Source organism: Mytilus edulis, chromosome 7 (genome assembly GCF_963676685.1).
Source record: "Mytilus edulis chromosome 7, xbMytEdul2.2, whole genome shotgun sequence".
Lineage (NCBI taxonomy): Eukaryota > Metazoa > Mollusca > Bivalvia > Mytilida > Mytilidae > Mytilus > Mytilus edulis.
This window is the reverse complement of record NC_092350.1, coordinates 43,608,675-43,636,450: the sequence shown is the minus strand read 5'-3', so window position 1 is coordinate 43,636,450 and position 27,776 is coordinate 43,608,675. Positions and strand designations below refer to the sequence as shown.

The window sequence follows — 27,776 nt, the reverse complement described above, 5'->3', positions numbered from 1 at the left end:
ATTGCGCATGCTCAATAATGAGAATGTCAGGACACAAATTCAATATCATATGTTCAGTTAGGAACACTTATTTGATACCACGAACCAAGTGTTTATTCGTTTTCCGTGGATCATTATATTATGTTTAGTCCAAGGTTCACAAAATAACGACCCATCAGAAATTACTATTGACTGATAGTTGAATAAAGTAACGTTTGTCGTGCTACCATTGTTAACTTCATTTATCCGTGATAAATAAGCTAGTTTTTTTTTTATTAAACATGTTGAAATATAGAGTCAAAACATAGAATCTTTTATTTCTATTGACCTATAGGCACTTGTGTTTCCATTCTTTCATCCCGGTTCCCCCCTCGCACTTCCAGTGTACGATGACAAAAGATAGGTCTCGTAGTCAAGGTCACTGCATACGTGAAAAATATTAGCAAATAAGTTTCTTGTCAATAATTCAGTTTTGCACATTTATTAAGATTATAATAATATAATAGATTTTCTTTTTTCAGTTAAACTTAGCCATACAAGTACGTAAAACACGATCAACTTTTTTGTCTCTATTAGAAGTTTCACGTGACTTTAGAAATATATACTCAAATGATATTTTGATTGTGACATGTGTCTGCATATTTGAAATTCGAAAATTCATTCTAAGACCACGGCAATTAATGTAAGGTTTGCAAACACAGATAACTCGAATTCAAATAGTTGAACTATATAGGGTCCATGTGTACGTACGTCTGTTAGTCCTATACCATCTGACTTATCATTCGTATTCAATTTTTATTTTCTTAATGTGGGTGGGACACATATAGTAAAAACATAGGAAACTGAAAATAGAAAATAGCAAAATAAGAAAAAGAAACATTCGAAATAAATAGAAATAGAAAATAATGCCCACGAAGTCATATGTTACAGGACTAGTACGTCCGTTTGTCCAAAATTAGTTTCCGTTCTCTAACTTTAGTTTGCCTCAATTAATTGATATGACAAGGAGTGCCTATTATTGCTCTCCTTTGAGATCAGACAGCGCTAAGACACGAAAAGTAATAAAGTCGGATTACTATCCACCATAAGCTCGAATGTCGTATTATTGTCTGAACTCTGTACTATACGTTCGTTACAGATTCCTACGCATTGGAGAGGTCGGACAGGCACCCCCGACAGTTATGTGCGTCCCGTTTAATCGGGAATCTCATCAGATTTTGACTAGTCGGATTATAATCCTGATTATGTCGTGACAGATTCTGCTGTATCGGATCAATATCGTGTTTTCTGAACGGTGTCCTGTGGAACGTGCGTGATCTGGAAAGATTTGTAACTGCTGGGTTTTTTTTACGATTGAGTCTAAATTTCATCCCGAATTAATGCGAACTGTCTTTGGCGAAACCGTTCCGGAACAGTCCCGTTATTAATACGGAATTCAGATGTATACCCTCGTCTGCGTCCGACAAATACAAAACACGATACGACTGAGTTCAGAAAAAGCTGTTTGCATTGTTGGTCCAGCAGAATGTGATAGGATTGCGTTCCAACAGTACCTCATCATCCCAAATATGGTGACAGTTTTCTAACGGACATCTTCCATTAGCGACGGCTTACTGTCTGGTCACCGTCTGATGTCTGTCGGATCGCATACGGTAGAATCGAGACGCTGTGGTGATATATTCGGTCATTTGTAACCATGGGACTGATGTAAATCGGAATAACAGGGAAAAGTTTGTATGAAAACGGCTGAATTTGGACGCTTGCTGGAAAAAATCTGAATGTTGTCGTGATTACATAAACGTTTTTACAAACTTAAAAAAGCCACTATTAACAAGAAATGAATCAGACTTTTAACAAATTACTATCGGGAATTCTTCTTACAAGGACGCCAGTAAAAATCGTGAATGTGTGACGGAATTACAGTAGTGTGATTGAAGAGTAGCCACAAATAATTTCTGTATTACTGTCTCCGCTACGAGTCGACAGTAAAACTGCATTTGCAACCACCAAATCGCCAATTGACGGTGGCGACTCCTCAACTACGGTACTGTTATTCCTTTGATCTTCATTCACTGAACTGATTATAATTTATTGAAAGTAAGTGCAAGATTTCATATTAAAGGTCTACATAACTACGTGGCTTATTTTATATATGAACAATACATATACAGCTGGTCATTCGATTCGTATTACCTGGTTATCTTCTGTTTCGTTTATTCTCATGTGTAGAAGCATGCAGTTTGTTTGTTTGGTCAAAGACTCCAACTCTGAAAATGATTTAACAATTGGGCAAATAATACCAGTAATCTAACTTTTTCCTGCAGGTTTTTTTCCTACCGTTTATGATCATATTTGTAACTTCCGACTGATAGATATGGGCATAAAAGAGGGACGAAAGATACCAAAGGGACAGTCAAACTCATAAATCTAAAACAAACTGACAACGCCATGGCTAAAAATGAAAAAGACAAACAGAAAAACAATAGTACACACGACATGCACGACACAACATAGAAAACTAAAGAATAAACAACACATAAAAGTTAAGTTAATCAATATTTTCTCTCATTGGTTATGATCAATCCCAAAGTGCTACAAGACAAAATGATACTTTGAAAAACAAATGCTATTAAAGATGACTTTCAATGTGAAATCTTCTTTGCAGATCCACATAAAACGTATCTTTGTGTTTTACAGAAATGACATGATGAATATACGACGCCCATTTCCGTAAAAACGCATTTGAGGACATGCCAATTCTATAAGCTCATTATAATGAAAATAGTAAAATTCTTCAGTTCACATTCTTTTTTTTACAAAAACGATAGACCCAGAAATAGTGCTCCTACATGAACAAAATGATATATCATATTGGTATAATATCACGTAGGAAAAAAAACAGGTAACATGCAAATCTTACCTTAATTATCGATACATACGACTTTGAAGCGTTATTTAAGTATACTAAACACTTGATCAGCGGTTTGAAATTTCGGACCGAGAGTAATACAAGAACATGTGGTATTGAAGAAAAAGAAATTATAACAATTTATTGAATGAATAATTTCTTTATCGATAATGTCTTGTTTAACCCTGACATATAATCTTAATTGGTCAAGTTTTCATTTAATAACATTTATTGTTCTTTTCATTTGTAACAAGAAATAAAAAGGAGGTGTAATTATTTGTTGGAATTTACGTGGATTAGTTCTTTATAATGTCACAAAGAGTATTGCAAATAATTGACATAATTATTTATCGATAAAGAACCTTTTCTTTTTTTAACATTTATATAAGTTTAGAACACATCGAGTCTTTGAAAGCTACGTAAAAGCAGTATTTAAGTTATAGATAATGCATATTTTAAGGTTTTTCTTGTCGTAGAACACACCGAGGGGTGTCAGGATTAATCAAATGAAAGACCGACCGGAGGGAGGTCTTTCTTTGAACAATCCTGACACCACGAGGTGTGTTCTACGACAAGAAAAACCTTGAAATATGCATTATCTGACTTATATACCGTCAAAAAAATATTAATTTTATTAAGATTTGTAAAATTTAGTATCCTATTTTACCGACAACACTTAAATAAGTGGGATATTCCTTTCTAATGCGTTCAGGTTTTAATACGCCCTGCGGCTCATTTAGAATGTGAAATAAAACTCACTAAATAATTTAGATATAAACCTTTTAAAAATTATTATCCATTCACAATAAAAAATATTACTGTAACTGCATGAAGTAAGACACAAATATATTGTTACCATCCGATAACGGTGTATGACAAATACAAGACACATTGTAAGTAATTTATTGTACCACTTTGCTTATAGAAAAGGGGGATGGGTATGTTTTTTTTTCTATTTGTTACGTTTTTTCTAACTCGGAAAAGTGGTTATTTTTTTTAACAATTTTACTTGAATCGAATGAAAAATTCAGAAAGATTGTATTTTGAATAGCAATACAATTTTATTAAAAGATAATCAGGATATAATTATATACCCTCCAGTCCGCACTCGACCCTTTCGTGAGTTACGTTAATGTTATTCAATAGAATATAAGATTATCTTATTAGTTGATCATTTGATAGAGTAAAAGGTATACATCAATTTTAAAAAGTTAAGAACTGACACGAAGACGAATATAAATACATGTAGGTCACAGTATGATTTCCTATTCAGTGTGTATCGTTCTGAACATGCATGAAATATTTGCCACTGGACGTTAAGCAAGCAACCAAAAATCAATCAACCTATTCAGTTTGACTTAATAAGATTTTCAAAATCTTACACACGAATATGTTAAATCTGGATTTATTTTATGAAAGTCTACATTACAATTTATCTGACATATATGATAACGTTTCTTTATTGTAGCGATAAATTAACAAAACTTCACGTACTTCACGTTATTTGTTTCTAAAATTAAAATGCGGGACTACAATGACGGTTTCTTTTACACCTATCATCGATTGAACATGTTGAACTTTTAAAAATAAATTTCCAAATCGGCAACAAAAACTGTTAGACGAATTAAGTTTTGAAGTAAATCATAGATTGCATGTTTATCAAGGAAAATAATGACCTCACACAGGTCATTATTTTATGCCTTTGAGCATATTTCAATGAAACATGGTATCGTCCGGGTTGATTCTGAAAAAGAATGACCTGTCGTTCTGAAAGAAAATAACTCCATATAGGTATATAACAAAAATATGTAACTCAATTACACGTTCATTATTTGATTTTCACTTTAAGGTTATTTAAAAAAAAATCTAACTCATTAACATAGTAGGCTTACATAAATTCGTTAAGACCGTTTATGTGTGAATATATAAACGGATAAATCTTTCTTTAAAAAGAACCTCTGTTGTGTGCACTCGATTGAATATGTGTTGCAAGAAATCAGTTTTATGAGAACTTTGTTTTATCTTTGTGTGATTATATAAGACAAGAGCAGTATGGTGTATCTGACTTTAACATTTGATTGTTAGATCTTGTCGAGTTTGTCTGCATGCATATCATGAAAGAAAACACATTTTTTATAAGTCTAATGTTATATTGTTTTGCAATAGACCCGAAATGATGTGACAGAAACACATTCAAATGGATGCCCTCTCGAAAGATTCGTTGATCTGAAATAAATGTATGTATTCTGTGGTAAATTTCATTATTAACTAATAATTAACTATACTCATTGTCTTTACCGTTTGTACAATACACTCGTCATAGAAACCAGGATTAAAACTAGACGCGAGTTTCGTTTACAAAAGACTCATCAGTGACGCGCAAATTAAAAAAGTTAAGGCCAAATACAGTTTGTTGTAAAAAGGTCAAACACAGTATAGCAGTGAGTAGCATTGAAAACACAAAGTTCCGAAAGGTTTTTGCAAATGTAATACATTTATTTTAGCTTTTACCAAATCTCTTTGGATATGTAATAATTGCAGATGTCCATCATCGTAAACTGGAACAGTCTACTTATATTGAATCAAACAATTAATCAGTAATTTGTTAACTCTAACGAATTTCTGTGGTTTCATTTGGTGTTGATATTGATTGACAAATGGACAGACCAGACAAATAAATGACCATATAATACTACAAACTGACGTGTTCTCTCACTTATGGATCTAAATGATAAGTTTTGCATGGCTAAATATGGTATAACTCTAAAAGGTGGGACCAATCATAACTTGATATATTGTCAACCTACTTGTTCATTTCTCAAATAAAAATCTTGCTTAATTAATTTGATGCGTCCGAGTTGCTCTTATATAACTTTATGTATATCATGAACGTCAAACCATAAAAGGTTTAAATTCAAAGAGGTGTACAAATTAAAGATTTGAGGAAATATAGGAACTAACAAGGCAATTTACATACTCCCAATTTCAAAAGTGCTATCGGTATGAAACGGTTTCATATTTGCTAAAGCAGACAACGCACCGTAAGCTGGTATGACAAATTGCAAACATAACCGTCTCAGTAACAAACTAATTGCCACATAAAAAGAAAAATTACAAAACTATCGAACTCCGAGGAAAATTCAAACAGAAAGTCCTTTATCAACTGGCAAAAACAAAAACTCAGACTAATCGGACAAATGGACAACAGCTGTTATATTCCTAGCCTTGTTTACATTCATTTTAAACAACATAAATGCAGAACATCATATATATGAAGCTGCATAAAATAAACCAAAATCCTTAGGGATTTAACATAACATTATCAAAACAGACAACTCCCAAATACAATAAATACAATCCTTAAAAATTTTAATTTACAGTTTCAAAATTAAATTTTTATAATTCATGACATAAGTTTTCTTTCCCGCATTCATGTATTTGGTTTTGATGTTATATTTGTTATTCTCATCGGATTTTGTATAATGCCTAGTCCGCTTCTGTGTATGTTACATTTTAATGTTGTGTCGTTGTTCTCCTCTTATATTTAATGCGTTTCCATCAGTTTTAGTTTGTTACCCAAATTTTGTTTTTTGTCCACAGATTTACGAGTTTTGAACAGCGGTATACTACTGTTGTCTTTATTTATAAGCATAGAAAGCTTTACATATATTTAATGGCTGTGACATTTTAACTTTTAACTTAGCATATTGCCATGGAGAATTCTAATGAGTCGCGACACTTAATTACTTAATAAAATTGATACGCGAAAACGTAACTTGCAAGCAGAATCAAGAGATTGAAACTATTTAATACGTCTACAGATTAAGAGTTGTCATAGACAAATAATGTATAAAAAAAAAACAACATCAATTGCTTCGTGTAATTAAGTATCACGAATCATAATATTTCAAAAGGCCAAATGCATTTAAATTCTCTAAATATATCTGTTCTAATGTCATGCATTATACAAATTGAGATTGGCTGTTTCGTCACTGTAATTTATAATCCCTCATGATCATATTTGTTTTATTTGGGGTTGTCTGTTTTGATAATGCATTTTGAAATCCTTATTTAATGCAGCTTCATAGTTATGGTGTTATATACTTTATGCGGTTTAAAATGAATACAAACAAGATCAAATCTAGTTGATGATAAAGAGGGGATTGGTGAAGCACATTGAAAACAGATACTCATTCAGCTTAACCATGATAAAGAGAGGCGAACGATATAAGTGTATATTATGTACTAGGTACATTATTTAGCTAATTGATGAGATTGCAACAAAAAGCTATTAATCCAAAAATCAAGTTATTTTTTTTTTTACTTATCGGGGAAAAATGTTTCAATCAAAACAATTCTCTATACCTGGTACTTTCAACTTTTTAGTTACGTTTTGAGAACGTATTTTTATCTAGCAATTATCATTCATGTGGAAATGAATTGTTCACTTCATCTTATAGACTTGTTCAGTCATGTCTTATATTCACACCAGACATAGACATTAAGTAACTTTTCTATAAAGACTGAAATGAATTTTACTTCATATTTCGATTGTAGATTATGTCCTCTCAAAAAACATAAAAAAATATTGGTGGCTATATTGAGCGCATCTATCCAATCGAACGTAAGATAAATGAAGCTATAGATACGCGTAGAATAAAGTCTGCTTTCATCATTTAAAAAATAAAAATAAAACTGGAAATTGACCATGAGGGATAGGTGACCACAAATATTTACGACAACGGAATGATATCAGCCTTCTAATTGTTTTCTATGTAACAAAAAAGTATTAACAAAAATAATGTGTTCCGTTAAACAGTCACAAGGTTTCTTGGTTAGCGTTTATAACCAGTCTGACATGAAATATCATTAATCTTATGTAAATTCTGTGTTATTTGATAGATGAAATCATTCGAAACACTATGAGTGTTATACATTAAGACACAAATTGCTCAAAGTAGTTGGGTTATAAATTGTTTGGATTCGACGAAATCTATATCTGGGGTACTAAAAGTATAACACAGCTGGTATGACTGTTTACAACCACTGGGTCAATAACACTGCTGATGTTGCGTGTTTGAGAGTATCACCAGTCCAGTTAGCATCATGTTTATGCCGGCGTGGAATATATTTGATTCAGTTATTTTTAATTCAACTTGAACCTGCAAAATCGCAGATGAATCCTAATTAAAATGAATGTGTGACCTATGAATCCAATTTGCTTATTTGCTTTTACGTACATAAAAACGTGTCTTTAAATGTATCATGTATATTGAACAATCTAGTTAAACACAGATTTACATATTTGCCCCCTAGCTGTCTTAAAATGTACAATATATATTAATGACGTCGAAAACAGGACTTTTTTCAATACATATATACATGATCTTGTACCCGTGATCTTGTACCCGTGATTTAAAACCTTCTGTTCACTTGAATTCATTAACTCTATTTTATGATTATAAGATGACGCTCTTCCAAACTCATTAAAGATATCCGTCTCATAATTTGTTACGCCAAACGCGCGTTTTGTATTCAAAAGACACTTGAACCACTCGAACCAAACAGATAAAATGTCAAATAAATACACCACTTGAAGTAAAACATCATTGAGAACACAACATTTCGCAATGTATACAGAACAACTGGCGGAATTCGATACTTGTATAACCATTTTAGTTAAAACGACTTATTTGAACTAAGTCGCTCATTTTTACCTCTTCGTTCCTCCGAACTATTCCCCAAAGCTCTTATGTTAGAATGTTAACACCAATTAATTTTCATTTTTTGGAAATCACCTCACAAACATATTTTTGTAAGAAATTTGCATCTTCGTATGATAACTTGTTAACTTCCTGATATCAGCTGAGTTTTTCTGATAATTTTGGTAATAGGATAGTCAGCAGGAAGCATGATTGTTAAAGGCTGTTTATTTGAACTAACAGAAGGAATGAAAATGATTTGATACTAATTGCTACCTTTTGTGAAGTACTTCGTTTAAATTTCTTTAGTAATTTTCTCTCGTCCCTTTTTTAAATTTTGTCATTAAATTATTATTGAGCAAGTAATTATATATTTTGTCATTTTTAGAGTTATTTCTTCATGCTCCACCATGCTCACTCTGAAACTCATCACAAACATTTGCAATATCTTTCGGACTTTTGGGTCCTTCATGCTCTTCAACTTCGTACATTATTTGGCTTTTTTATGATGGTTTTGTTAGGGTCACTTATGATTCTTGTATAGACGAAACGCTATTGGGGACGTTCAAAATTTAAAGCCTGATCTTAATGATGAGTTTATTTCACCATGTATACTCAACGTTCAGTTTTCTACTTAATTGAGTGTTCAAAGTTGGGTCTTATTTGACAATGCAAAATCACGGCAAATAAAATATTGATGAGATAACTTATCACAGAATTAAACTTCAAAAGAAGTCTCAAAATGTGTTATAATTAATCCAACCTTGGTGACTTAATCTGACTTTCTCGTCATTAAAGTAAAACAAGAAAGGAAATATGTTCAACGCAAAACTGCAATGTTTGATTCAATAAAATTGAGAATCGAAATGGGGAATATGTCAAAGAGACAACAACCCGACCAAAGAGCAGACAGTAGTCGAAGACCACCAATGGGTCTTCAACGCAGTGAGAAAATCCAGCACCTGGAGGTGTTCCTCAGCTGGCCCATAAATAAAATTGTATACAAGTTCAGTGGAAATGGACGTCACACTCCAAAACATATCAATGAACTAAAATTAACAACTCAGACACTGTTTGAATGCATATGATTTCAGGGTCAAGTTGGTTCGAAATTTTTGATTGGTGAATTTGAGTGTAAACAGAGTAAAGGTTTGTCCTATACCTATATATGCCTATGTCAAATGTCCATCATCTTCACTATTAGTATCAGGTATTTTTTTGGCGAATGATATTGATAATAACTAAAGATGGGGACTTATTCATGGTTGGTGAAGCGCAAAGCAAATCTGCAATATAATGAATATAATTTCTATTATAAATAATTGATTTTTATTTATAAAAACGTAAATGGTAAAATATGTACTTTATAATTATAAGTATTTCCTTATTTATATTTATTTTTAAATCTATTTGAATAGGCGAAGCCATTTTTGTGTTCCAAGACCAATTGTTCCAGTCATGCATTTTAAATGTCCATGTGATACGTGCGTTATTTTCTTCAATCCCTATTTGTTTACACTAAACAGCCGTGGTCTTTAATGCAAATTTAATTTCATATGATCAAATTCACAGCCTTCCTATTAAATATATTGAAAACGATTTTTCTCCACCAAATTCATATATACAATTTGGAATATAAATTCTTAATTCACTCGTGTAGAAAGAATGTCTAGAAAAACAGCTATTGTAAATTTACAAAGTCCTTTGATGAAAATATAATACGATTTATATATAGTGAGGGTAATTTACAAATGTTATGTCATCAAAAACGAAAGGGTTCTAAAACAACATGAAAAAAATATCCTTATGAATTATACATCGTCTACAGTACATTTTGTCCACATATCAAATGAATATCTTTTTAAACATGACACCAAACCAGAGGTTTTTTTTAAATAAACGTATAAGTTGTTGTTTGTGATTGCAGATTCATATTCCAATAGCAAATTTTTTGTACTATCAATGCCAAACGTTTATAAAAAATATCAATACAGGAATCTCTTAAGATGTTGTTTTATGTCATGTTGTTTTTGTTATTTGGAATATTTGGTGTTGATTAAACGAGGGGTAAAATATCGGCATAAAGGGACAACCCGTGGTAAAATCTAGATATATTCAAGCCCCGATGAATTATTTCGATTCTAATAGGACAATTACGGCAATTCTTTAGAATGGAAGTGCTCTAGGTGGAGGCAAATATTTGCCGTTCCCATAATTAACCGCACTTTTAAATTGGCGTAAAAGAACGGAGCAAACCGAATAAGTGACATGCTTAAACTATTTAGAATAACGTATTTAGATAGTTTTGGATGACTTTAAATGATAATTTACTTATTTGTATCATATATATAAAAAAAATGGCCTATACCACATTTTAGCATCGTATGTTTACGTTTCCTTGTTGTGATGATTTTCGGTTTCATTAGGGTGTATTTTCCCGTAAAATGCTTAAATTCTTACGTCATCGTTCTATGACGTCGGGTAACCCATTCATAATCAAAGCCTTAAAGGCTGTAAAAGCAATTGCTGCCATGTTAATGTTTGGGGACTTTTATTTTTCATCCACATATATACAAGAATTAAACCTGACATGAGTGTTGTCTAGTTAAAAGTAAGAAGGTTTTAACTTGATATAAATAAAAGACTTTAGCAGAAAGTCATTTTTAATATGTTTTATATTTCACAAGGAGACAACACGTTTAATTACCAGGCTAAAGTTGGGGTCAAATATACATGTACTGAAACATATAACTCAAAAAGAAATCATCATGGATTATCCCCTGGTAGTGTTTGTAACTTCCTTGGCAATAATTTCCTTTATTGATTTAATTTTAACAATTTTCATTATTAATTTATATTTAACCATTAACACAAATGATTAAGTTAAAACATTTCAACTTTCCAGACGCAAATGTTAAAAAACGGGAAAGAAATAAAATATCTAACAAGACATAAACATGTAAAGAATAAATGTATATTTCAGCTTAATAAAAATATTTTCATAATGTTACTTTGTCATCATTTTTAAAACTAAGTTCCAAACATTATTGCTCAGTTGATATGTGTCCTTCTGATGCGGTACGAGCACAGGCACTTGTTTCTATCCATAGGAAGGTCGATTATCCATATAAATAGTTTTATATGGATAGTCGACCTTCCTATGGATAGAAACAAGTGCATGTGGGTACGAGATAACTACAATTCTCATGCAATCCCGAAAAGGGGGGTCATCACAGACAAACATGACATTAAATCGTTATCACTGAACTGGTATATATATTGTATAGGGGCCAGCTGAAGGACGCCTCCGGGTGCGGGAATTTTTCGCTGCATTGAAGACCTGTTGGTGACCTTAATTCTGCTGTTGTATGTTTTTCTATGGTCGGGTTGTTCAGTGTCTCTTTGACAAATTCCCCATTTCCATTCTCAATTTTATTATACGAACAACAACAAACAGCTCTACGTTGCTTTGATATTTATCAATTTTCAGGAAACATTGCGAAAAATGATCTTCGATATTTCGAAAACATGTGAAATAAAATTGCTAACACGGTGGACCGTCGAGTGTCAACAAACGTAGTAGACTTGTTCACTGAAAAGACGAGGATAATGGTTTCATCTGACATTTGTTATGCAAACCCAGTTTTGATCATGATATTTAAAAAGACGTACTTTTTTTCAATCTATGTATTAATAAACTAGAAAATTCCAAATTGTAAATATCTCTTCATCTGGACCGACTTGGCATCTACTACGTTTGGACGGGTCCATTTCATTAGTAAGGTGATCGATAAATATTACGGAGTTTTGACAGAAAAAGAAAACGAACTTATTGTTATGTGTTTTCAACAAGGGTTTCGTTCCGGTAATAATTTGACACTACGCAGTAACCTGTGTAGTGATTTTGATTTTACGATAAATGTATGAATGAACGATAATTTTATGAATGAACAAGAGCACCTGACCTCTTAAAGAAACACAAATTAAACATAAAAAACCGTATTTATTAGGAGATAATTCAGTTAAATTTTCAATACTAAATCAACAACTGAAATGAATCCATATTTTGTTGAAACATCGTACGAACGGCGGAAAACGGAATCGCATTTATAAAAATGTACTTTTTTTTACTCGGACTTCTATGTTATTTGATAGTCAAACGGTTGACCCTTTAAATACAAAAATACATCTACAAGAATATATTCTGAAACTTCTTAAATCCACTAACTTTTTTTTAAAGTTTCAAGCTATGTATTGCATTAGAAAACATACATAGGTGTTAAAGAATGACTGACCAGGAGCCTGTTTAGCAAAATACTATGGCTTGATCTGGGCGGAGTCTCTGATCTGGGTCACAAAGATGGCCATACACGACGGCATAAAAGCAATTGCTTTAAAAAAGCATATGAAGTGGGAGTACGATCGGAACAGCCAAGGCAATATATTCATATTTTACCACGGGTGTGTACTCAAAGCGTTTCAAGGACGTCATGTTAGAATGGCAGATCTTGGTTTGTCTAACTGTGTCGTTTTATTTCTGTGTCATTTGATTTATGTATCCTTTTCAGTCATATCATTAACACCATATGACTGCTGGAAATGATGTTAAACACTAGGATATTACCCTAAAACATTTATCTACTGACATTTTCCGTTTGCTATCATTTTTACAATATCAACCTAACCTTTTATTGAGCAACCAGTAATTACAGGTATCGTTATCAAAGTTATATTGATCATCAAGTGATTAGTTTTATATACCGCATATCCTTATAAACTATTCCATTCACTGACCGAAGCTACCATTATAGTCGTGTAAGCTCCCGACTTGTCTCTTTATGTTTGACCTTCATCGAGAAAAGCACTACTGTTCCGAACAATTACTTTATTTTTGTTCTGACAATGCATAGTATTTGTTATGTGCTTGAACATTCTAGTTTAAATTGCGAAATCTTTTTAAACTTATTGTTAGTGAGGACGTTGATGGGATTTTTATTTTTTAAAGAACTATTCACAAAGATTATTATTAAATAAGACCCCAAATTGAATTAATATGTGTTTAAAATTATTCTGCGATTTTTTATTTTTGTTTAACTGCATCTTATCTATGAAGTGTAAGAGAAGGCATATTTCTAAATTCACTGATTGGAAAATGTTTTGAGTTTGATTCAATAGCTGTGAGCATTTTATGGTGCATCATTATCTAGTTTATACAAAACGTGCGTCTATCGTAATAAATTTGACGATTTATTATCGCGATAACTATAATGACTAGAAATGTTTGCAATGATTCATTTGTACAAACTATGGTAGAGTTCAGGTAGAAGGGGTATAAAAGAGAGGCGAATGATACCAAAGGGACATTCAGTCATAAGACAAAAATAAACTCACAACGCTACGCTATGGCTAAAAAAGAAAGAGAAGGCAAACAGACAATCAATAACAATAGTACGCAAATCATAGAAAACAAAAAAACTGAGCACCACAAAACGATTCAAAAATTTTGGATTTCAATTTGGGGTTTCGACGACATTAAAATATGTAAATACTTTTCCAATTTGTTTATGGCATGCTGTTTTCAAAAATGAAAGGGCTTTTTTCAAGCTACAGGATTGAAAGATTGGATCAAGATTTACATGGTCAAATAACACCAATTTATAATAAACTTTATACAAGAAGGACTGCTTCATATCTCGGATTTTTACTCAATATTGTCACAGATGGACGACTTCACACTGAAATATATGACAAACGGGGTCATTTCAACTTCCCAATTTTCACATTCCCATTTCTGAGCAGTAACATTCCCTCTGCTCCATTGTATGTTGTGTGCATATCTCAATCGATGCGTTTTGCTCGTGCATGTTCACACTATACTGACTTCAGATACAGGAGTGCGCTCTTTACGCAGAAACTGCTCCAACAGAGTTATGAAGAAAAAATTACACTCTAAATTTTATGGACACCATCACGCATTGGTTAAAATATACGATGTGTCTGTGTCTAAACTAACTGATGATATTTTATCATCGTCTTAGATTTCGGTTTAACATCTATGTCGTCTGTCTTCCAAGTACCGAACGTGACCTATTCCCAAACCAAAAGTGAATTTACATTGCTATACGACGTGTATCGGTATTTTGAACATCCAACATTCGTGCATTTATTTTTTATGTACATGTTGAATAATGTATTATGTCGTTTCGTTTGTTAACCAAATAATTGTAAAACTGTCTTTCAATATATAAACAGTCATTATCATATTTCCGAATATGACTGTTAAACAGATTATGAATTTGCATTGATGTGCGGCGTGTCGCGCTGATTTATACATCCAACATTCTTGTATTGTTTTTTTTTTTTTTTTATGTTTCTATTCTATTGGATAATATGTTAATATGTCTTATCGTTTGTAGTCCAAATAATTGTAAAAATTGCCTTTCAATACCATTATTGTCATATTCTCGAATATGACTAAAACTGAGAATGAATTTGCATTGCTGTGCTGTGTATCTCGATGGATTTGTATAACCAACATACATGTATTTATTTTTGATGTTTCTATTATGGTTTCGTTTGCATTATCTGTTGTCTAATCGTTTGTAGTCCAACATGTATAAAATTACCTTTCAATATCATCATTGTCATGAAAATTTTGCACTAATTTGGCAAAAATAATTCTGTTAAGTTTGAGATTGTGTGTAAGTTATGTGTCACTGTTTTTCATATCCTGTGGCGTTATCGTTGATTGAATATGTTTATTTTTGTTCTATGGATTATTATTTTATTTGTTATTGCGTTTCTCTGTTATGAAATTTTGTTTTGTGTGTGTGTGCTGTTTTTCTGTCACATAGTGTTCTAGCGCTATTTTTTCACATTGTCATTAAGCAGGAGGTTTGGTTAGCCATTAAACCAGGTTAAACCAACAACTTTTTCTTAAAATGTCCTGAACCAAGTCAGGAATATGGCAATTGTTATTAAATAGTTTGTGTCTATGTGTGTTGCATTTCCGAGTTCCTGTTGTTCCTTTGTTTTCAGTTTTCTTTTCACTCGGTTTTGGTTTTTAACCCAGACTTGTTTTCTCTCAATTGATTTATGACTTTTGAACACTGGTATACTACTTTTGCCTTTATTGATACCAAATATCACTATCTTTTCAAAGTAGTTCACTTAAACCTGGCTTTATCATGTACTATAATGTGTAACTATTCAAAGTTCCAAAGTCCATGATTGAGGCGATGATTCCATATAATCTTCATGAAAATGGGATGTCCTAATACTGTAAGTTGTAACAACTATATACCAAATACGATTGTATAACAATAAGTGGTTCATTAAAATCTTACCTTATTATAAATTTTGACATGTTAAAAAAGCAAAATTTCCAGCATCATTTTGATTTTAGAGGAAAAGGAGACTTGCATGGCTGATTGTTTTTAAAAGGTCTACATGCTACAACAAACACTATCTATTTCAGTTTTCAAGCTTTGATCTATAATGGTTCACTTTTACAAACTGTTTCTTGTATGGAGAGTTATCTCATTGGCACTCATACCACATCTTCTTATATCTAGTGATTAAGAAAGGAATAAATGTTTCACCATATAGACTAAAATTTCAAGATTGGACAATGGATACCAGCAACAAATTCAAATAATCAATGTTAATATACAGCTAAATATTAATGTTGACAAATCTATTTATCCTTTAATACTTTATAATAATAATAAAATAAAGAACCAGTTGTAAAAATACTTTTATTGGTTGTCATTATGTATGTACAAATTCATGGTTTCCATTCACACAAATAAAAAGTGGAGTATATTAAGTGGTTAACCTGTAGCACTGAATCTGGTTTTGAAACAACAATGAGTGTCCCTTAAACCTATGCCCTGTTCGCACTATCATATATCCATGTTAGGTGAACCATGAAATCTAGGTTAAAACCCTATTTTGGCATATCTTTTTAAAAGTTCATATGAGAATGAACATGTGCACCAAGTTTGATTTAATGTGACCACAACATCAAGTTTAACAATCTTTAACCAAAACTTTTACCTATCATAAAGAAATCTAACCCGATACAGGACAGAACTGCGAACACACATATCAAAATACATAATGTCCCCTACTATCGTAGATGAGGCATTCAAATGAGAACTTTTAGAATGAATGAATGTACTCGTTTACATGTATAGAAAATCTTATGAAAATAATATACCAATGGCAAATAAATAATATATTGTACAATAATTCATTAATCTGTACATTTAAAGATTTCTAAAATCATTGGAATATTAAGTTATTTTTAAAAGAGCCGCTATCAGTATGTTCTTTTATAATCACAAATGTTTTAGACATATTTATGTTCATAACTTATTGTTTACCTTCTTGCGATTTAAAAAAAAATCATATTAAAAACTCACCTTTTTTGTAATTGATTTGATGTTATATTACAAAATTTATGCTAAAGTCTATTGTATGTTTTTTTAAATCTTGAATGCAAATTTGACATTGTAATCAATGTCTTTCTCAATTGCTGTTCTGAACATCAGGTAAAGTTCTACCTTAAATACAATTGTAGGAATAATTACCCAATCCCTTTAAGAAAAATGTATAAATTACTACAAACTGTAAATTATACTTTAAGTGTAGCATAAATGCCATTGTTGTTTTGGTTTAATTTAATGCCAAAGAAAGTATTTTCATTATATAGTTTGTCATTATGGTAAATATTTCTGTTTTAATGATGATGATGATATGAAATTATCATGTATACCTTATTGCTGTTTTAATCATATAAGTATGAATTAAGCATGAAAATACATGAAAAAAATATGATTTTGCAGTATTGCTGAGTCATAACCTTATAATTATTTTGCTTTTTCAGTCCAGTTTCCAGACTAAATATTAAGAAGACTCACTGATTTCTAAAATTGTAATTCTAACATTTTCAAATCATGAAAACAGAAAATTTACAGCAATAACATATCATGTTTATCAAGTCTGAAGAAAAAAATTCACCAAAAGACTTTTTAAAATGATATGATGTATTTTTTTCGCCACTTTATACAAACAATATATACATTTAATTAGATGGACCTATTTTCCAATTTTTGTATTTACTGTATCTATGGCAGTATAGATGCCCCATATATCATTTCAGTTTTAGATATTCGGCTGTAGTTTCAAACACTCATAATGATAACAAATTTTCATCAAAATCCAAAATATCACCCAATTAAGTATACATTGCCTTGAATAATGAACATTTGTTTATTTTTGAGGTTTGATCAGAATTGGCTTTTTCTCTACCTTCCAAATGTTCGTGTGTTTCTTAAATATCTGAATTTAAGGAACTTTATATTTATAGATAAAAATGATAATACCCAATGAATAGGATAATAATCAATTGACATTTCATGTCTGTCATCAATGATTACACTTTTTAGAGGGAATAAGTTATCTTTTTAAATGATTAACCTGTCAGAGAAAATTCACAATTTTTCTTTACAAATTTAAGTATCAATCAACTTTGATAAATCATAAAATCTATGACATACCTTTGTAACCAGGCTCTATAAATACATTCACACACCTTTTGACATCTTAAACATTGAAATGACCTTTGTACCATTCATTCATAACATTGTGAAAATTCATAACAGTGGTGTCAGCCACATTTAACATGTTAAATACACATTGAAAACTTACATTTGTAAAAAAAGAAGGACGACAAAATGTTTTGTGACTTCAGCACAGCATCAAAAGAAAAATAAAGAATTTTAAATTTATACATTCACTTTAATTAATATAATTCTCAATTTACTACATTAAGGTAAACATAAAAATGTCCCTATATCTTTTATCCTTTCAGGATGTTCAATACTCTTTTTCAATATAAAACACTTTTCAAAAGACTGTCAGAAATTAGTAGTAAATAAAAAAAACACAGAAAAAAAACAAAAAAACATGAAAGATTTGTGTTCTTGTTTTAGAGATATATGCCTTTAAAATATTGGCTGGAATGATGCTCTGTAAATTTTCCTACATTTAACATTGACAACTTATTCTTTCAAAAACTTGGAAAAAATAAAGGAATTTTTAAAATTAACTTTTTAAACTACATGTAATAAAATAATGAAAAGAAAATTTGGGATTTGTTAGCAATTTTTATTTATGGCACTACAGGGATAAAACCTACAAATTCACAATATGAAACGAAATGTAAAATAAAGATAGCGAACAACCTTTAAAATTTAATTTGCTTCTTTAAGTTTCACTACAATTCTCTTTGAACGTATTGCTCAGTAAACATGACCTATAAACAGATGCCTATATTTCAAGTAAACATAAAACAAATCATTTTACAAGTAATAGCGCAATAAAGTTGAAATGAAGTTTTGATTCTTTTTCTATCAAGTCCTGGTCATTCTACTCTTTCGATCAGAATTAAATACAAGTCTGACCAAGTACATATTTCCTAGATTAAGGACTGAATGAGGAATAACATAAAATTCCTGTATTCTAACTTTTTTTACAGAACATAAATAAATACATAAATAAAAGTGAAAAATGAAATCATTCTATAACTATGTGTAGCAAGACTGCAGTATCAAGAACCACCTTTACACACATTACAGATCAGAGATACAATTACATACAACAAATCAGTGAACATTCATAGAGAGAGAAGGATCGTGTTCATATCCTTTTGATTTTTTGGCTTTTGAAGCTTCAGATTCAGGACATGGACTGGTTTGACGATGACGGATTTCATCATAAGAGTCCATATAGCACGGTAGATATTTTTGAACCAGTCTTTCAAATTCTTCTTCTACTATCTTACCAGCTATACCTATCTCTGATGTGGCCTGAAAAAGAAATAAACATGACTTTTTAAGAGAGACTCCTTTCTTTTAATTTTAAGAAAGAATATACTTCTATGAATAACCATCGATGGCGATTGTTGAAAGCCTAAAATTTCAATAGTGGTCAGAAGAAAAACATTCTAAGATTTTAAAAAGTCCTTAAATAACATGTATAAATTTATAGACACACTAATGTAAAACATAATAATTGTATGGATGTATGAAATTATATAAACAAATATATACAAGAACAGTTTGTTCTAGTTTATGAACAAATCACATCCCTTCTTTTTCATCGAAGAAATTCTTATCAAGTCATGTATTAAATAATCAATTAAAGATCTTGAGTACCAGAAAAAATCCCACATTTATGGCTTAAATACCAGTTCAAAATACAACATGCAGGAAGTATAAGTTTAAAAGCAGATAATTCATCTTTTATGAATATGATAAACTGTGTTTTATGGAATTCAATGTATAAGTTACAATAGAAGAAGTCACTGTATATTTCATAGATTTCAATAAATTAAATTTATTCCCATAAATCATAGTAATATATAATATTTAGAAGCAACAACCTTTTTTGCAGTTCCATTGTTTTTGAAATAAAAATCTTTGCAAATTCCTACTAATTTGGTAGAATTAATGTTCAAAGCTCCAAGTAAACAAATAAAATGCAATTAGAAAAAGCTTTAATAAAAAATAATTTCTAAAATCTAAAAAGTACGTAAACATACTTCATAAAATTATTTCATAAACTTTTAAAAGTTTATCATGTTTATTGCAAGTCAACTTTAAACAGATTATTGCAGGTTAACTTTGTGTTTATTGCAAGTTAACTTCAAAATTATATAGAATATTTCAGGACTATTTCATAATTAATTTATTGAAAATCTAAATTATCTGCTTTAACAATCAAATATTTAAAACATGTATAATATTATTTTAAACTGTTGTTTGAGAGGGAAGACAAAACTTAGAAGCCACATTAAAACAATTAAAGACCCACATGTGTGTTTTCCATTATGCTGAAACTCACCTACAAGAAATATAGTTCTATTACAAAACAATTTTTAAAGATATCAAATATATTGATCAATTATCTTATTTTAAAAAGCTTTGTACATTTTTCTTTCATATTGGACTAATGGTCAATTCTAACCTGTTCGATGTGCAGATATATTTAGATTTAAGATTTAACAATATATATATCATTGTCAAATGATGGTAGTGGTCAATAAAAATGTTTTGCATTTTGGCGTGTAATGTCAATAAATATAACTAGGTAACTCATTACCAGCTTGCAATTACACAGTGTGCATTTAGATGGTAAAATTACTTAAATCAACTTTTTAATTTAATCATGATATCCACAAAATGAAAAGATTCCTATTGCGTTGACAAGAAAATAAACATATCATAACAAGAGATGTAACTCCGCCATAAACTTACAGCATTATATGTAGCACAATTCTGGAACACAAGTTTAACATCTGCAATGAACTCTTCTACACTATCATAATGATTAAAATTCTGTCTTTGGACCTTGACTTTGATCTTTAAAAAATCTATAGGATTGGTGATAATCTTGTAATAGTTAGGAACCTGTAAAAAAAATTAGAAGATGGTGACATACATATGGATTATTATATCAATTTTCTGTTTGTACACTAAATGGCTATTGTAAAAACAAAATTAATATGTTATATGATTGCGAAAAGAAACAGCTTTCAACAAGAGATCAAATGACACAGAACTAAATAACTATAGCCTTTAAACATTAGTAAAACCCATACCACAATGTATATCGTATATATGGAAATTTCATCACATTTGTATTGTGATTGTATGTATACCACAGCCACTCTGTGATTATGTTATATGTATTTCTATTTGTATCCATCTGACGAGTAAGCCTTTTTCAACTGATTTTTATAGTTTGTTCTTAAGTTGTACTGTTACACCACTGTCCCAGGTAAAGGGGAGCGTTGGGATCCCGCTAACAGTTTTAACCCTCCACCATTCAGTACGTATGTGCCTGTCCCAAGTCAGGAGCCTGTAATTCAGTGGTTGTTGTTTATTGATGTGTTACATATTTGTTTTTTATTCATTTTTTGTACATAAATTAGGCTGTTAGTTTTCTCATTGAATTGTTTTACTATTGTCATTTCAGGGCCTTTTCTAGCTGACTATGCATGCAGTATATGCATTTCTCATTGTTAAAGGCTGTACCGTGACCTATAGTTGTTAATCTCTGTGTCATTTGTTCTCTTGTGAAAGGTTGTCTCATTGGCCTTCTTTTTAATATGTGGTATATACTGTAGATCACGTCCTAATTTGTTTTAGGTTTACTTACTGCTTTACTAACAGGTTCATGGAATACTGTACTCTTCTCATGGATAAATAACTCTAGCAGAATTCTCTCACATGTCTGTAATATCAAATTGTCTTTGTTAGGAATACTTGAATATGGAAAGACAATATATGTATGAGAATACTCTTGCTATTTTTTTACATATCTGCCATTCAAAATCATCTCAGCTGTAATTGAAATCTCATTAATACATGGCATGATAAGCATTGATATAATCATATGTTTGTAAAACACAACCAATTGTGTAAAAACAAAAACATACATGATAATGTACAGATTTGCTCATTGATGAAGGTCATACAGTGACTTATAGTTATTTTGTCTTTGTTCGGTAGTTGTATCATTGGCAATTACACTAGATCTTGTTACTTTAATTAAAGTCATAAATAAATAACAAACCTTTCTCTCATGTTCCGACAATCCTGTAGGAGCTTTTCTTTTTGTTCCAGGAATATATGAGAATTCTTTATTTTCTTTCTCTTTCAGAACAACTTGTTCGTCCGTCTTACACAGAGTACACTGCCATTCTCCACTAGAATACAAATCGTGGTTCATTTTTATCTTGCTAAAAATTATTAATGATGCATTATTGACAACAAAGGAAAGCGCAAGCAAACATTCTCAAATGCAGGCAACCAATGATTAGTGTTGAACATGTTAAATGATCATATAATACAACAGATCTTCCTTATAGTTAAGTTATCATAGCTGGTTCATAACCTGTATTTTTGTTAAAAAAAAAACAGATGGAAGGTTAAAAATTGTATAATATAAAATATATTTTGTGAATTATATATCATGTATATCATTGTATATTACCTCTTTTTATCTAGCAAGTTTAAGTAAGAGTGATCTATTAGTAGGGTTATTTTTAAATATTATCAATGCACATGATGGATGCATGCTATGTATCTAGTAAAAGTTTAAAAAAAAACATTTATTGATCTTTTTTTATTAAATTTATCCTAAAATAGAAACAATTACAGAACCAAGTGCACCAATTTATATTTTGCTTAAATTTTCTATTTAAAATTGTACTGAATTAAGAAAAAAAATATATATTATTTTTTTTATTTTCTCTAAACATGCTAAATAAACAAATACTTTTTTGTACTAAAAATATTTTAATTTGAAGTCATGTAAATGTATGTAAAATCAATACATGTCAATGTCATTGTCTGTTACTTCAAAGAGAACAGTTATAATCTTATAGCTCTATTATCAAGATTTATCATGTTTATGAAAAGATGGCCACAAATTTGAAATTTGTTTTTTTTTATGTTTGACAATAAACATATAAACATGTTTGATGTGAAGAGGGGATAAGCATGCATATAGGCTACAAGGCTTTAAATCTAACAGGTTAAGCATTCTATATATTTGACCATATAAAATAAATTTTCTGATTATCAAACTTTAATTTCATCCGGAATATTGGCCTAATAACATGAATAATTTATAATAAATGAGAGAGAAACTAGAGGGTCCAAGGACCCTGTGTCGCTCACCTGATATTTTTATTTACAATTGTTGCATGATAAATGCAACTGTTGTACTGTCGTTTAGTTTCAGAGATATAATACTAAAAAGTGCATTTGAAACCTATGTTTTATTTCAGCCATGTGGGCAGGCAGGGTCATCATACACAGTGGTCCCTGGATATCCTAGTGGTGATTTAAACCAAGTTTGTTTAAATTCGACAGTTTCAGGGGAGAATTTTTGTAAAATTTATCTAACAAGAAATGCAAAGTAATGAGAAAGTTGTGAAGTAGTTTTGTTGTTGCGTAACCCCTCCCCCCCCCCACTTTGCCACCAGTGCAAGGGTTGTATAGCCAGCTGAGGTCGTGAAAAACTCTCTTTCTTTTGTTGTTGCAGATAGATCTTGACCTGATAAACAATTTTACCACATGTCAGATTTCCTCTAAATGCTTTGGTTTTTGAGTGATAAGCCAAAAACTGCATTTTACCCCTATCTTCTATTTTAAGCCATGGCGGGCATCTTGGTTGGTTGGCTGGATCACCGGACACAATTTTTAAACTAGATACCCCAATGATGATTGTGGCCAAGTTTGGTTTAATTTAATCCAGTAGTTTCAGAGGAGAAGATTTTTGTAAAAGATAACTAAGATTTACGAAAAATGGTTAAAAATTGACTTTAAAGGGCAATAACTCCTAAAGGGGTCAACAGACCATTTTGGTCATGATGACTTATTTGTAGATCTTACTTAGCTGAACATTTTTGCTGTTTACAGTTTATCTCTATCTATAATAATATTCAAGATAATAACCAAAAACAGCAAAATTTCCTTAAAATTACCAATTCAGGGGCAGCAACCTATCAAAGAGTTGTCCCATTCATCTCAAAATTTCAGGGCAGATAGATTCTGACCTGATAAACAATTTTACTACAGTCAGATTTGCTCTAAATGCTTCGGTTTTTGAGTGATAAGCCAAAAACTGCATTTTACCCCTATGTTCTATTTTTAGCCATGGCGGCCATCTTGGTTGGTTGGCCAGATCACCGGACACAATTTATAAACTAGATACCCGAATGATGATTGTGGCCAAGTTTGGTTTAATTTGGTCCAGTAGTTTCAGAGGAGAAGATTTTTGTAAAAGATAATTAAGATTTACGAAAAATGGTTAAGATTGACTATAAAGGGCAATAACTTCTAAAGGGGTCAACAGACCATTTTGGTCATGTTGACTTATTTGTAGATCTTACTTTGCTGAACATTTTTGCTGTTTACAGTTTATCTCTATCTATAATAATATTCAAGATAATAACCAAAAACATCAAAATTTTCTCAAAATTACCAATTCAGGGGCAGCAACCCAACAACGGGTTGTCCGATTCATCTGACAATTTCAGGGCAGATAGATCTTGACCTGATAAACAATTTTACCCCATGTCAGATTTGCTCTAAATGCTTTGGTTTTTGAGTTATAAGCCAAAAACTGCATTTTAACCCTATGTTCTATTTTTAGCCATGGCGGCCATCTTGGTTGGTTGGGCGGGTCACCGGACACAATTTTTAAACTAGATACCCTAATAATGATTTTGGCCATGTTTGGTTAAATTTGGCCCAGCAGTTTCAGAGGAGAAGATTTTTGTAAAAGTTAACGACGACGGACGCAGGACGACGGACGACGACGGACGACGACGGACGCCAAGTGATGAGAAAAGCTCACTTGGCCCTTCGGGCCAGGTGAGCTAATAATATTCAAGATAATAACCAAAAACAGCAAAATTTCCTTAAAATTACCAATTCAGGGGCAGCAACCTATCAACAAGTTGTCCGATACATCTCAAAATTTCAGGGCAGATAGATCTTGACCTGATACACAATTTTACTACGTGTCAGATTTGCTCTATATGCTTCGGTTTTTGAGTGATAAGCCAAAAACTGCATTTTACCCCATGTTCTATTTTTAGCCATGGCGGCCATCTTGGTTGGTTGGCCGGATCACCGGACACAATTTTTAAACTAGATACCCGAATGATGATTGTGGCCAAGTTTGGTTTAATTTGGCCCAGTAGTTTCAGAGGAGAAGATTTTTGTAAAAGATAATTAAGATTTACGAAAAATGGTTAAAAATTGACTATAAAGGGCAATAACTTCTAAAGGGGTCAACAGACCATTTTGGTCATGTTGACTTATTTGTAGATCTTACTTTGCTGAACATTTTTGCTGTTTACAGTTTATCTATATCTATAATAATATTCAAGATAATAACCAAAAACAGCAAAATTTTCTCAAAATTACCAATTCAGGGGCAGCAACCTATAAACGGGTTGTTCGATTCATCTGAAAATTTCAGGGCAGATAGATCTTGACCTGATAAACAATTTTACCCCTGTCAGATTTGCTCTAAATGCTTTGGTTTTTGAGTTATAAGCCAAAAACTGCATTTTACCCCTATGTTCTATTTTTAGCCATGGCGGCCATCTTGGTTGGTTGGCCGTGTCACCGGACACAATTTTTAAACTAGATACCCTAATAATGATTTTGGCCATGTTTGGTTAAATTTGGCCCAGCAGTTTCAGAGGAGAAGATTTTTGTAAAAGTTAACGACGACGGACGACGACGGACGACGACGGACGCCGGACGCCAAGTGATGAGAAAAGCTCACTTGGCCCTTCGGGCCAGGTGAGCTAAAAAAATATAGAACAATTACTGAATCAAAAGTATGCTTCATATTAAACTTGGGAGACTATGTCTATCAGTTGTTAAATTAAACACATGCTTTAATCATGTTATATGACATTTCTTATTAATCCCTCACAGAGGATGGTTATGACTGATGGCCGCTTAATGTCAAGTGGCAGGTAAAATGCATATATTGTTTGAGTGGTTTCAGCAGACGTTGGCGCTGAAGCTGGTTTAAATGCAGGGGGAGTAGGTAATCTTTTCTCCTTTTGACAATAAGATATGAATAATGTGAAGCAGCAAAAACATATTGCCAAGTGTTTGGTTTGACCCAGCCTGGTCAAACACATTAAAACAACAGACAAGGCCAACTGTTATTCTTGCCTCAGGAGTTCCTACATTGTTTGTACAGATTAAGAGTCATGCATCATGTTATCATAGTTATATTATGTGCAAGCTACAAATGGTCCTGTTTCTAATAATTTTCAAGTTTTAATCAATAAGGAATTAAAATTTAATCACACATCTGTCCCTTATCCAGAACTAAGATAGGTACACTAGTACATGTAGTAAGTCACTAGCTAATTTATCATGCAACAGTGTTAAATCAATAGTAATCATTTTCTTGTAAAAATGTCAAAGTTGTTGCATATACATGTACATTTGTAATATTAGAAAAACAAAATAATGTTATTGTAGACTCAAATCTTACCATGGGAACTGACTAAGTTCAGGAACATGACATTTCAAATGGTAGACTTTTGGACATTTGTCACAACACAGTAAATCTCCTCCGTTCTGACAAACAGCACACCAATCTTCATTTGGATCCTCTTCTTTGGTTTGTGGCATAGATTTTCCCGTGGAGGGAGGGTATATGGGTGTTGGTGGGTTACTTGTTTGAGTGGTTTCAGCAGACGCTGGCGCTAAAGCTGGTTTTAATGCAGGGGGAGTAGGTAATCTTTTCTCCTGTGATGAAGTACTGAAGGCACAGGATGATCTTTCTTCCCTTTTAAATTTCTGATGATCACTAAATTTATAAAATGAATTACATGAAAACTCAAAAAACCATATAGGATTTCAATTGAATTTTATTGGTCAATCTTGTAAAGCTTTTGTTTAATTATGAGCATGATGAGATTTTTTGCATTTTAGATTTTTTTTTTTTTTTTCACTTTTTGAAAAACACTTTCATTTGCTTCTTCTTTGTACTCTAAATAACTTCATATTTGTATATATGATAGCATGAAACAATGCATACACATGAAATAAATAAACAGTTTTTTTTAAAACAACTAGCATTTGAGCATTTCGCTTGAAGCTTTCTTTGTGCTCATAAGTTCACAAAAGTCGCAATGTTAAGGAAATAACTAGAATTAATAAACATACTACCAGTAAGATAATCAAGATTTTCACTAGTGTTCAAGGCACTTCCAGGCTTGGAATAAAATATATCAATGCAGTTTATGGCAAATAGACAAAACTACTATTTTTTTAGTTGTTTGAAGTACATTTGTACCTTTGGACTGTCTGTGAGGCCCAGGCCTGTAACTGGTCTATTGGTGCTGGCTGACTTGCTGCTGCACCAGACTGATGGTCAAATCCTGCTCCTGCTGGACTTGGCGTCTTGTTGGCATAGGCTGCAGCCTGGGCACCTATATGATGAAACATAATAATATATGAGTGTTTATCAATGTGTGTATGTAGCTATAGCTATGACTGTGCAACATGTATATTAATACACTACTAATTACATGTACAAACATGACAAATGGTGCAATTTTTCTAAGA

At 31.6% G+C, this 27,776-nt stretch overlaps 1 protein-coding gene across 10 annotated transcripts in view; it reads right to left on the bottom strand.

The window, feature by feature from the left end:
- Positions 1–16,332: 16,332 nt before the first annotated feature.
- LOC139481545 (E3 ubiquitin-protein ligase TRIM33-like) overlaps positions 16,333–27,776 on the bottom strand; it is a 44,194-nt gene continuing 32,750 nt past the window's right edge. For 6 of the 10 annotated variants that reach the window (XM_071264955.1, XM_071264960.1, XM_071264956.1 and 3 more), the window contains 6 exons: positions 27,505–27,640; positions 26,698–27,015; positions 22,234–22,399; positions 21,817–21,891; positions 20,913–21,065; positions 16,333–19,463 (listed from right to left, as the gene is read on the bottom strand). In XM_071264955.1, coding sequence (XP_071121056.1) covers positions 19,260–19,463; positions 20,913–21,065; positions 21,817–21,891; positions 22,234–22,399; positions 26,698–27,015; positions 27,505–27,640 — 1,052 coding nt within the window. In that variant the 3' untranslated portion in view covers positions 16,333–19,259. The remainder of the gene's footprint in view (positions 19,464–20,912; positions 21,066–21,816; positions 21,892–22,233; positions 22,400–26,697; positions 27,016–27,504; positions 27,641–27,776) is intronic. The other 4 variants (XM_071264962.1, XM_071264957.1, XM_071264958.1 and 1 more) reach the window with 1 other exon arrangement.